Source organism: Trachinotus anak, unplaced genomic scaffold (assembly GCF_046630095.1).
Source record: "Trachinotus anak isolate AG129_WGS33_773 ecotype Australia unplaced genomic scaffold, CSIRO_AGI_Tana_v1 ptg000014l, whole genome shotgun sequence".
Classification (NCBI taxonomy): domain Eukaryota; kingdom Metazoa; phylum Chordata; class Actinopteri; order Carangiformes; family Carangidae; genus Trachinotus; species Trachinotus anak.
This window is the reverse complement of record NW_027273865.1, coordinates 714,993-728,019: the sequence shown is the minus strand read 5'-3', so window position 1 is coordinate 728,019 and position 13,027 is coordinate 714,993. Positions and strand designations below refer to the sequence as shown.

The 13,027-nt window shown below is 41.9% G+C and overlaps 1 protein-coding gene and 1 long non-coding RNA gene across 6 annotated transcripts; one reads left to right on the top strand and one right to left on the bottom strand.

Moving 5' to 3' along the window:
* Window positions 1–1,170: 1,170 nt before the first annotated feature.
* LOC139631520 (uncharacterized) lies at window positions 1,171–5,557 on the bottom strand. 4 transcript variants are annotated; one of them, XR_011693395.1, is made up of 3 exons: window positions 5,444–5,557; window positions 4,698–5,389; window positions 1,171–1,909 (listed from the first exon to the last, which is right to left on the bottom strand). It is a non-coding gene; the product is annotated as an uncharacterized lncRNA (long non-coding RNA). The 4 variants fall into 4 exon arrangements; XR_011693396.1 differs by having other exon boundaries at window positions 1,178–1,909; window positions 5,022–5,389; XR_011693397.1 differs by having other exon boundaries at window positions 1,185–1,905; window positions 5,241–5,389.
* On the top strand, window positions 5,521–13,015 carry ech1 (enoyl CoA hydratase 1, peroxisomal). 2 transcript variants are annotated; one of them, XM_071495735.1, is made up of 10 exons: window positions 5,521–5,677; window positions 6,751–6,919; window positions 7,721–7,809; window positions 7,894–8,018; window positions 8,454–8,502; window positions 8,662–8,726; window positions 9,185–9,255; window positions 10,812–10,883; window positions 11,994–12,144; window positions 12,278–13,015. In XM_071495735.1, exons 1-10 carry the CDS (start codon window positions 5,641–5,643, stop codon window positions 12,380–12,382), a joined length of 933 nt encoding a protein of 310 aa, XP_071351836.1. In that variant the 5' UTR covers window positions 5,521–5,640; the 3' UTR covers window positions 12,383–13,015. The 2 variants fall into 2 exon arrangements, with proteins under 2 accessions (XP_071351836.1, XP_071351837.1); XM_071495736.1 differs by having other exon boundaries at window positions 5,572–5,727.
* Window positions 13,016–13,027: the final 12 nt, after the last annotated feature.

The window sequence follows — 13,027 nt, the reverse complement described above, 5'->3', positions numbered from 1 at the left end:
AACAACATGACTCGCAGTGTACTGTATTATTATCACAAACCAGAGGCAGTTGATTCATGCATTATTAACACTGTAGAATATGATACCCATCTAAAAAGCAAGTCATAATCTTAAAGATACAGTAAATATTTTAATTGGAAAACAGGTATTTGCATCATATGAGTGATGGGTTGATAAAACTTTTCCAGAGAGACGTGTAGAGTTTTTATAGTTAACTTGCTAACATTTTAAGAAATAAGAAAGACATGTCAGCTGGACCACTGCATAAAAACACACACACACACACACACACACACACACACACACCTGAATTTGATTGATTTTTTTTTAAAATCTAGTTTGTTCTTTAAAATCTTCTACAAATAGTTGTAGCCATTGTGAAATTACACATACCCACATAAAAGCCGACATGCCTCTATAGGCTACCGACTGCTTGTCCTTACCCTTTTGCGTGATCTGACCTCTTCTCGTTCCTCTGCTTCTTTCTCTATCCTCCCTTCATTTCAGTTTTGGGTCTTGCCACAGACGTGGATGGAGGGATGAAGAACAGAAGAACAGAACGGAGCAGGAGGCAGCACGGTCTTTCTTCAGGTGATGTAGAGAAACCTGTTAATCCCACAGCAGAAGGAGCTGGAAGAAAAAGAGTGGCAGCTCCACTTTCACCCTGTCCTCCTACCTCTGACCTTTCTTTATTTCTAGTGCTTTCTCTCTTCCTTCTCTCTCTGCTCTCTTGTCAGTCTGACTCCTTTTTTTAAGCAGATATGACTCTCCTTTCTTCTGCTGCTAAATTCTCAGAAATGACCAATTTTCTGTTCTTGTCTCTCTCTCTGTCTCTTCTCTCTTTTGTGTGAAGGTATACAGAGTTTTAAGCAGTGAATGACTCTCTCCTCCTCCCTCCTCCCTTCCCTCCCTCCCTCACTCTTTCTTGTCGGTATTAACAGTGACACGGCAAGCTGCTCATTCACTGCCACTGATCCCTGAGAGAGGGAGTCAGTGGGGGGTGGAGAGCCTACAACATAGGGTAGGCTGTAATCAGACACACACACACACACACACACACACACACACACACACACACACACACACACACTTTCAGAGGTGAACAGCCAAACTAAGTTATAAGCAATAGTTGAATCTGCAATCATTTATTTATTGATGTATTGATTTTGGCCACTTGGGGCAGTGGAAACAAGCTGTGAACACCATACTGACATATCATCATCATTTCAGTTGATATGGTGAACATGTTTGCAAACAGTTGCTTGTTTCCACATCCAGCAGTTACAGAGCAACATTATCATTTATTTGGAATTAGATTTGTGTCCACCTGACGAATTTAAGTCCAATGTTTACAGGCTTACTGCAGGTTTCCATCTTCACTAGCTGTAACTGCTTTTCTGCTGCTAAATGCTCCAGTATGTTCACCAGCTGGTCTTTAACCGTGTCTGTCTGCTGCCTGGTGCAGGTTATTTAGAGGAGGTGTGGACCTCTTTGAATTTCTCTTCAAACAAAGTCTCTGTCATGATACACAAGTTAACACAGATACAGAAAATGCAAAAAGCCACAACTTGAGTTTCAAATTAATATAATTTTATTAATTTAATTATTGGGGAAGAATTAGCAAATCATGTGAGAGGATTAATTCTCCTCACGCAGAGGTCGAGTCCTCTCACACATGATTCGCCTTGTTAGGGAGAATCTTTTGTGGACAATTTAGAGTTTTCAATTATCACGTGTGGGAGGAAACCAAAATCATAACAGAAGTATAGAGCAGGTCTGGACTGTACTCTTTACAATATTATTTACAGAGACCCAACGTTCCCCCATGAACAAGCAGCTGGCGACAGTGGCAAAGTGAAACTATCTTCTCACAGGGAGAGTCCTCGAGCTCTGGTGGGCAGCGATCTGCCTGGACCGGTTAGAGACAGAGAGAGAGAAAAGGTGAGAGAGGGGTTCATGGTGTCATGGGTCAAAGGAGAACAACATCACACAGTATGGTCATCCATACAACGAGGTGGCTGCCAGGGTGGTGATATCATGTCATCTGTATATGTCTGAGAGATGATGTGATATTGTAATGAGAGCAGCCAGTCATCCAGGTGGAGAACTGTACCTCTGGGACAATTACAAATACTTTCTTGTTCTTCATCCTTGATGTCAAGGTCCATTTAAATAATCCTGTTGTCGCTTTAACCTACTTTATTTATAATTTATTGATTTATTCCAAAGGGCTCCACTGTGTTCAGAGTGGGTTGAAGATATCAACATATAAATGTGATTGGTGGAGGAAGAGAATTGATATTATTTAGAGAGATTATTTATTTTTGATCCTGCCTGCAAGAGAACCCAGGAGTGAAAATTATCTGAGGGAGTAGTGGTAGCTGTAGTTTTCATAACTAGTAGAGATTCCCTCCTCTGTATGTATGGCCCTCTGATAGGCCGAAACATTTCGGTCAGGAGAGAAATCAGTTGATGTTTCACACATCACACTGGCACAGATGATGTGATGTCTGTGACATTTCAAACTCCTGGATGAACACCAGTTTATCAACAATAAGATGATCCTTTCTCTCCCTCCTGTTTTATCTTTTTTAAACACACTTCCCCAAAAGATCATCAACCAAACACACACACGCACACAAAGAAAGAAAGAAAGGAACTAAATATTTTCCCAGTCAGCAACAAACAAGTTTGAAATTATTCACAGGAGGGGTGATTGTGCTGGCATGTCAGCCTTGGGCCAGCAGGTGTGAGCAATTTTAGCAGGTTATGCCCTTTATCAATTCAGTTATTATAAGTGCTAGTGTGTCAGTTATTTGTTATAATCACTCAAATAATGAGTCACACTTCAGGATCCTCTTGACTACAAAGCAAAACACAAGAGCTGAAAAAAACCTTCCATTAGTACATGTTATTACATGTGCTTTGATAAAGGTGAAGCTGCTTTCACACTATCTGTCACAGAACTTAGTTTCCTGCTCATTCAATTCTTCTTTGTTTTAATCATTTTGTTTGGTTTGAAGATAACTGGGTAAATATGGTGAGATGACTAACAGCAGTTCAAAACTTCAGAAATCAGGAAATCAGTTCACTGCTTGAACTCTGATAATAACATGAGATATTTATCTTTTATATGAGAGCTTCTGTCAGCCATAATGCACTCCTTCCTCCTCTCCTCTCCCCTCCTCTCCTCTCCTCTCCTCTCCCCTCCTCTCCTATACTCTCCCCTCCTCTCCTCTCCTCTCCCCTCCTCTCCTATACTCTCCCCTCCTCTCCCTTCCTCTCCCCTCCCCTCCCCTCCTCTCCTCTCCCCTCCCCTCCTCTCCTCTCCCCTCCTCTCCTCTACTCTCCCCTCTCCCCTCCTCTCCTCTCCCCTCCTCTCCTATACTCTCCCCTCCTCTCCTCTCCCCTCCTATACTCTCCTCTCCTATACTCTCCCCTCCTCTCCCCTCCCCTCCTCTCCTCTCCTCTCCTCTCCCCTCCCCTCCTCTCCCCTCCTCTCCTCTCCCTCCTCTCCTATACTCTCCTCTCCTCTCCCCTCCTCTCCTACACTCTCCCCTCCCCTCCTCTCCTCTCCTCTCCTCTCCCCTCCTCTCCTACACTCTCCTCTCCTCTCCCCTCCCCTCCTCTCCTCTCCCCTCCTCTCCCCTCCCCTCCTCTCCTCTCCCCTCCCCTCCTCTCCCCTCCTCTCCTCTCCCTCCTCTCCTATACTCTCCTCTCCTCTCCCCTCCTCTCCTACACTCTCCCCTCCCCTCCTCTCCCCTCCTCTCCCCTCCCCTCCTCTCCTACACTCTCCTCTCCTCTCCCCTCCCCTCCTCTCCCCTCCCCTCCCCTACCCTCCTCTCCCCTCCCCTCCTCTCCTCTCCTCTCCTCTCCTCCTCTAAGCTCCTCCTTTCTCTAAATGAAAAATAAAAGACAAGAAGGTCGTAGTTAAAAACTACAGGTAAACACCGGTATAATTCATCACTGCTTGAAATCTGATAGTAACATGAAATATGTTCCCGTCATATGAGAGGGTTTGTCAGCCATATTGCCCTCCTGTAAAGGGAAGTGGGTAAAAATATGAATGCATTTGAAGTTGTCATCACTGACCACTCAGGGACTCATACCTGAGACTGTCACCACCATGAGGCCTGGTCCTGCTGTGAATGAAACTCTGTGCTGACCCTCTCCACCTGCACACAGACTTCCCATGTTTCTTTTTAGTGTTACAGCCTCTTTCTTGTTTCTGTTTTAGACGATGGTGTTGCTGTAACTGCAGTAATTTCAGACACACTGGATTTTCCGTACAGTGTGAAGACTGTGGGCTCATCCCTGTTTCTGCTAAATCAAATAATAACCTCTGTCAGGTTTGACTACACCTCAAAATGATGGACTGGTCTTTTCTTGAGGGAAATCTGTAATTAGAAACTGTCTGCATAATGATCACCCACATAAACCACATCTGGTTCTTCTTAGTGGCCAGTACTGTATCATCTCTGCTGGTGTAAACAGAGGAGTGGGCTGTGCATCAGCAATAAGAGTAAAAGTTATTATCTTTGTAGCTCAATTTGCACAATAACCAAAGTCTTAAAATACTTTTACACAGTGACCCTCTTCCAGGTGAGGCCTCAATTTCAGGTCATTAATCAGGACTTAAGGCCCTTATCAGGGCAGCTGGTGTTGTGTTTTAATGTGGCACAATTAAATGCACATACCAGCTGATACACAATAAGCTTCTGGGGACCTGGAGCTCAGGGCCCCAGGGGCCAGTTTCCCTCTTCATTGAGCAGCAGTAGGTCAGCAGAAAGCGTCGGGCAGTATAACCTGTGAGATGTGAGATCAAACGGTGCACCCATGTGGCAGAAAGCAACACAACACAAGCATGGAGAACACACTGGCTTCCCTGTCCATGTCCGAGCCTCTGTCTCTCCTCATTTCTTCCTTTAACGCCTGCTCACACTGGACAGGCGTCTCTGACAGTTCATTCATGACAGAATAAACAGCCGCTTTTCCCTTATTGCCTTTTCTTATCTATTTACCATATTGCTTTCGCTTTTCCTTGAAGGACCTTGAGCTTTGATAGTGTCCCATTCAACCAGAAAATGAGGTTTCGTTAGGTGCGCTTTACTTTCTAAAGCGATTTTATTAACTGTTTGAATGTAAAATAACACTAGAGTATGTGTACAGTTTCAAAGAAAATACTGACTGATATGGAAATAGAAAATGTAGATAACAAGGTAGCACGACTGGAACATCACCTCTCTGAGGCTTTTGGACAACAGCTGCATTGCTCGGTGTGGTCCTTGTCAGCCACCGTACCTCGCTGACGGGGCTGAGCGAAGGCCGCTAGCAAAGGTCCACTGAAGCCCGGATGGTGGTCTGCCGCTGTGAAGAGCTGTGACCTAACCTGGGTCTGTCAGCCGTGCTGTATTTCTGCCGCTGTGAAGAGCTGTGACCTAACCTGGGTCTGTCAGCCGTGCTGTATTTCTGCCTCTGCGCGTTTGCTGGCCACCAGCGAACTTTGCAGACTTTCGGTCAGACCCTTGTTCATTAGCAGTTAGCATCAGTTAGCTCCGGGCTAACGCCAGTCAGTGAACCGGGTTCCTCCGCAGCTGTGCTGGTCCACGCAGACTCCGGACTGCAGCCTGCCGGCCTGAGATGTTGTCGGTCATTGCCAGGTCGACCCTCACGACGTGTAAGTGTCAGTCTGCTGCCGGTGCTCGCTGGCTGTGGTGTGGCTGGGAAGTGAATGAGAGCTGTCTGGCGTCTGCCGCGTCGCTCGCGTCCCTGTTTGCGGGTGAAAATGTCCTGAACCGGGTGAAGGGTCGGCGGCTCAGCAGGGCTGTCTCTCGCAGCTTCATCTGTGTGTGCTGTTATGTTTCCACCAAGGTTACAGAGAGTAGTTTTTATTCTTGCATGAACAATTAACATGCTGGTTATCTTTTTGAGTAGTTGATTAATAGTCAAGTCTGAGTTTCAAAAAGTCCAAGGTCATTAAATAACGTGTTTTCCAACAGTTATAATGTTTAGTAAACAGGACAAAGAGGCTAGAAATAGAGAATATTTGAAACTATTGATCAGTTATCTTTTTTTTTTTTTTTAGAGCTGCAACTATTAATCAACAAATTGATCAATTGCCAGATCAACAGAAAATGAATCAGCAAAGATTTTAATAAAATAATCATAGTTTTAAAGGAAAAATGTCAAATATTGTTTCCAGCCTCTGAAATATGAGGACGTGAGCTTTTCTTTTCAAGTCATGATAATGAACGTTTTATTGATCAGACAGAACGAGACATTTCGAGTTGACCACTGAGGTCTGGAGGGAAATTAAAACAACCATTTTTCACAATTTTATAATATTTTTTCAGACAAAATAATTTATCAAACAGAATTTTGGAGATGAGTTGATAATGTAAAGGTAATGTTAGTAACAGACCTAAATGTGGCCAAATTATTAAACTTTGCTACAGACTAGTGGAAGTAATTTGTGTGATTGTTACCTTTAAAATATTTACCTTCAGCTCAAAAATCACAGCTAATGATCAAATCCACATCATTTGAAAAACTAGGATCAGAATATTGTTGAAAAAAGTTGCAATAATATAATAATTATTTTATTTATTTTTACAATAGAAGTCTAGCTAAAGCCATTTACCCTCCACTGATCTCTGTCTCATCACTGGCACAGTTCCTCGCCCACAGTCTCGTGCTGTTGCTGCAGTTTTGTTCAGAGTGAACTTTTGTCATTGTGTCTTCTCATCTCAGACAGGGGATTGTGGCTGCCCAGTCAGTCTGTGGTCAGAGCCATGTCGTCTTCAGCTGGTCCCACCTCTCCTTACACCACCCTGGCCATCAGTCACCCAGCAGAGTCCATCACACATGTGGAGCTTCACCGTCCTGAGAAACGCAACGCCATGAACAAAACCTTCTGGAGGCAGGAATCTGTCTACATTCATATGCAGTCATTTGTCATAACCACCAGAAACATACAGAGCAAACAAATCAACATGGCTATTATTCTTTAGTCATAGAGCTGATATGTTTTATGTCTTAATCTGTGTTTACTGAAAAGTCCCTTTGAGCAGTGTTACTCAGGGAAATTGCTATAAATATGCTGCATGTGAGGACTGGATGTTGGCACTCGTCTCCCACTTTGCTTCAATTTTAAATCAGAAAGTTCTGATTTAAGAAGATTCAGTTGCATCAGATATGAGCCTGAATTTCTACCGTGCTTTTTAATCTGTTTTTATTCCACCGAAGAGCAAAACTGTAGCTTTTATTTCTTTGTATACACATTGCCTGAAGTGCAACTTATTGGCTAAACAGTAAATAAATAAAGCCACACTGATACATAAAAATCAATGTTGGATCATTAAACTTAAAAAAAAAAAGAATATAAAAATACATTAATATTACTTTTTTTTTTTTTTTACTCAGAGCTGATAGACAAGAATGCCTGAGAGGTATCACACAAATTTCTACCAAAGTTATTTTCAAATTGGACAATTTAATGTATATTTTATAAAGCAACTGGCTTATAAGTGACTTAAACTGGACATTAAAAACAGCAGTTTGAACCAGCACTTTTTAACATTTGTCCTGAAATGAAAGGACACATGATAAAAGAATTCTAACATTTAACTAATGTTAAAAGTAAACCACTGTAATTCATAACTGAAATAATTATACCACGGTTTTCCTAACGCTGGCATGGACGTGTTTGTTTTTCTCGCAGTGAGATGGTGGATTGCTTTAATGAAATAGCCGGAGACCCGGACTGCAGAGTGGTGGTGGTTTCTGGAGCAGGGAAGATCTTCACAGCCGGTGGGTATCAGGCCGTTTGTTTTTTTAATGGCACTGTTTTTGTGGTAGAGTTATATTTATTGTGTATGTTCTGTTACTGTCCAGGTATCGACCTGATGGACATGGCCAGTGACGTACTCCAGCCACAGGGCGACGACACAGCCAGAGTTTCCTGGAACCTCCGGAAAAAGATCATCAAGTATCAGGAGACGTTCTCAGTCATAGAGAAGGTCTGACCTAAAGAGTGGTTCTGTTTATCACACTAAGGAATTATATGTGGGCCTGCAACTGACGACTGATCTGCCAATTATTTTCTAGATAAATTGATTAATAATTTCATAAAATGTCCATAAAATGTATAAAAAACTTAAAAAAAAACAAAACAGTTTCACAGATCCCAAAGTTATAACCTCTAAAAGCTTGTTTTTCAAACCAGCAGCCCAGAACCCTAAAGATGTTCAGTTTACTAACTGAAATGAATAACTGATTATCAAAACAGTCGCAGTTAAATGTAGTTTTATTGACTAATTATTTAATTGATTAATCATTGCAGCTCTAATTATAAGATCAGACCAGTCACAGACATGATTATGTTTTTAAACAGCATTGAAAATGTTCAGTTGTATATTGACTTATTGGTCATTATTTTTGTTTTCTTCTTGTAGTGTCCCAAGCCTGTTGTGGTGGCCGTTCATGGAGCCTGTGTTGGAGGAGGTGGGACATCATTATAGTTCAATTTTTATCAAATGATCTGTATATATACATATCCAGGAAATGTTCCAGTTACCTGCTTCTGCAAAGAAGTGATGGTGTCAGGTGGTTGTGTGCTTCACACACAGTCATGTTCTCTGTGGATGTTGTGCTCTGTGGCAGGGGTCGACTTGATTACAGCCTGTGACATCCGCCTGTGTACCCAGGACGCCTGGTTCCAGGTCAAGGTGAGTACATCCAATTTTCATAATTTGGAAATGTGGTTTGGAAAACAGGAATAGCTAAATTATTAAGATCAAAATGAATAACAGAGGAACTGAAACATAAAATGAAAAGGCTTTATATTTGTTTTTACACTCCATTCTAATTATTTAACTATATTTATATTTATCTTTTAAAGATATTTTCAGATGTATTTTTGACATTTGTCAGTTTCAGTGCTTTGTGTAAATATTTGAATGAAAACTGTGTATTATTATAGGAAAATAAGCAAATCATAGAATAAAGTTTTTAAGAACGTAAAAATAAAAACAAGGTAACAGCTCTTTTCATTTGTAAACCACAGACAGACTCCTCACTGTATTAAAGGATACAGGTGAAAAAATGTCAAAGATGTTCTGATACTGTCTGATGTGATACTCAGAGATGATGCTGCCACAGTCTGTCTGTCTGTCTGGCTTTACAGGAAGTTGATATTGGACTTGCAGCAGATGTTGGGACTCTCCAGAGACTTCCTAAAGTCATCGGCAGCCGCAGGTAAAAAAAAAAAGTGTTGGAGTAAGATCTTCTTCTTACTAGGAACAAATGTGATGTTCTGTACAAATCATGTAAAAGTGATGGAAATCATCATAGGATGATTAAAATGCACCAGAGTTTTTTTTTTATTTTTAGATGATATTATGGCTGTTTGAATTAGATGCAAATATAGTCAATGACAACTGTGCAAACAAGGCCTCTTTTTGTAGGTTGCTATGGCAACACACAAACATGGCACACAGGCCATGTTTAGCCCGGTATTAACATCTGTCTCAGGTGATCGGATCATTAAGTGGACAGCTCTAAGTTCAGGTGTGAAAGCACCCAAAATGCATTGAGGACACATATGTGATGTGGTCACTCAGACCACATTCAGGGGTGGTCTGGGCAACACGTGGCCACATTCTTTGAGCAGTGTGAACACAAATGTGTCCTGGCCACATAGAAGGACCACCTACTCTACTGACGCCCTATTTCGAGCACAGTTTTATAATGACCTGAAAATATTTTACTATTGCTACAATGATTCGCTTAACCACTCACACATTGACAACTGACCCGTCTGTTGGATTGGCTGAAGACAACACATACCTGTTTATTTGCATGTAATGCAGGGATGTGAGATCTGATCACAAGTGGTCACTCGAGACACGTGTGGAGACACATTTTAACGCCAGGTGTGAACAGGGCCTCACTTGTAAAGACATCAGAGGAATCTCACTTGATCCATAGACTGTATATCACTCAGATGATGATCCCTGAACAACCAGAACTGAAAACATTTACAGAGTGTCCCCAGAGTCACCAAAGTCAAGCCAACAACAAACCAAGTGTGTTCGTCTGAATACTATCAACCTAAGTATCAATACAACACCAAAAATGACAACCAGCTGTACACTGCTCTGTGGGTGGATCGGTGCAGCAGAGACAGGAAGGGATGAGTTACTGATGCAATGAACGTTACCTGTGCTCCAGCAGCTTTAACAGCAAAACATGACTCCATGATGCTGAGATCAGGGCTCTATCGCAGGTCTCCTTGTCCTTCTTGTCTCTGAGAGTAGTTCTTTATGACTCTGAACGTTTGGACTCGTCCTGAATGAATTTGGACCAATCAGATGCCTCCCTGGTGGGACTGTGTGATGGATCTATCATCTAAAGTCCCTAATACCTTTCCACAGTACTGTACGTTTCACCTGTAATAGTTCAGAGATTAAAAATCACCTCCTGTCACCACTAACTGAACTGATGACACACCAGAGCAGACGCCCAGGAGGAGCAGTGTTCACTATTTTCACCCCTTTCTCTCTGTGATGAAATGAGCTTAGTGTCTTTTTTTAGTGTCTGAACACAGAAATAAAGAGAACATTTAGATAAAGAAATAACTTACAGGCAATAACTTAGAAGAAGAGCTGATGACAATACACACAATTAAAACTATTAAAGTACAAATTCACAATTTGGAGTTTCCTGTTCCTTTAAGGTTTATGTTTAAACCCCTTTATGTGTGTAGTAAGTCCCTGTTGTTGCTGTGTGATTAACTCTCCCATTTTCTGCAGCCTAGTGAACGAATTGGCATTGACAGCCAGGAAGATGTATGCAGATGAAGCCAAGAGCAGCGGGCTGGTCAGGTAAGCGCTCCATCTACACAGCTTATACATTCCTTTCATTAAACAGTATTGATTTTACTAAACCTGGGCAGAAAACAGAAATACTGTGCCGTCACCTCAGCCAAGAAGTGATCAGCTGGAACAGTGTTTATTGCTAAATGAAGTCAGCCACACTAGAGCGGACACAGCTTCCAGGGTCATAATCTTTCAACTGTTGAACTGTTGTTATCCTCATTTTTAATGTGTTAGCCAGAATTCAGGCTTAATGAGGGTTTCAGTTCTGTGTCATGAAGCTATGTTTAACCAGAGTACATCACCATAACCTTGTTATGCACATCCCCGGTGCAAGTGTTGGTAAACTCAGATGCTGTTGCTGAGTGTTGAAACTGCTTCCTGATACAAGTGCCTGCTGTTTTTGTCTGTAAAAAAAAAAAAAAGAGGGGTATAGCAAATTGAACAAGGTGGTGCAAGATTTCCTTAAAATGCCAAATGCAGTTTTTCTTCAGTGTTTGACTGTAGATCATCCAAACTTTATATTAAGAAGCCAGTCTTCAGGTGTTTTCACACAGTCCTTTTTAAATGGACTCAATGGGTGTTCTCACACTCAAACTGCTTTGTGTATGGGCTATAAACACCCTGAGGATGTTTAGTACTTTTTAAACAAACTCAGTCCTGTTAAAGTGGACCAACAGAAAAAGGACTTGGTTCTTTTTTGTGAGTTTATTTGAAAGATGACCCAGTTCTTTTCAGCTAAGTTAGGCCTACTTCTGCATTATCATTAACTTCTGTGTTATTATGAACAAATACAACATAAGAGAAAGTGTCTGGAGAAGTACAGAAGTTCTTTCCTCATCCACCATCTTGCTGTCGTTACCAGAAGCCATGCTTCCATTCATGTGTTGTTTTTTTTTAATCTGCCCAGTGCAGTGGCATGTGATGGGTCTACAGCAGGGCTAAAATAAAGTTGCAGAAGGTGAGGCACACCTGGAGCACTTTGAGTTTACAACGCACAGGTTAACTGAACCTCATCAGGGATGAGGTCAAAGATAGATTTTCAACCACAAAGCTTTGTGATGTAAGTTTTAAGAGAAGCTGTCACTTATTTCGTAATGCTCTGCATTTTCTATCCAGCCGAGTGTTTGCAGATAAGGAGGCCATGATGGCTGGAGCTCTGGAGGTAGCCGGGGAGATCGCTGGTCGCAGCCCTGTGGCTGTGCAGGGCACCAAAATCAACCTCATCTATGCCAGAGACCACAGTGTGGCAGAGGGACTGGACTACATGGTGAGATCATCGTATGCCTTTAATGAAACAATGGAGGAATTTTCTGAACATGTTTGTTTGCATCACCTGATGCAATATATATATATGAGGCTGCCATTTTTTATTCATCACTACCTTGTTCAACCCTCTCCAGGCCACGTGGAACATGAGCATGCTTCAGACTGAAGATGTGATGAAATCAGCTCAGGCTGCCATGGAGAAGAAGAGTCCCAAGACAATAGCTTTCTCCAAACTCTAGACCTCACTGAGACAACGCTCAGATATAACACCATTGTGGCCTTTCTGAGGGAAGGAGAGCCACGTGTGACTGACTGTTCTACTCTTATAACACCAAAACTAAAACTTTATAGCAATCTGTGGCTGTTTGGGGATGATTTAATGAGACTTAGAGATGGAATCCTGAACCCCTGTGGGAATATTATGGGAGCACATTGTAACCAATGATCTGTATTATTGTTTGGGTGGAGAGGCCTCTGAAGCATCATTTTAATAACAGGATACCTTCCCTCTAACCTAAGGAATTAAAAAGTACTTCATGTGTTTGAATCAGAATCATAACTTGGTTCAGGTGAGCAGCCATCTCTTACAAACTGTAACATCAGAAATGGATGATGAACAGGTATGAGTCTAACCCAACATGTTGCATACTCACCTGACGGTCCAGCTGCAGGTGATCTGTTCAGGCAGCAGGACTGTGCACTTGGGACATAAGACCAAACCTAAAGTGACCTCACTTATTCTATAGTGTGGAGCAGTTGGCCTACAGCTGAGGATTTCTCAGTTCATTGCTGTCAAAATAACAACCAGTTTTGTACATGTGTAAATGACTTCGTGAATGTTTTATCTTATTAAAAGAAAATCTCATCAACCACATACTTGTTAA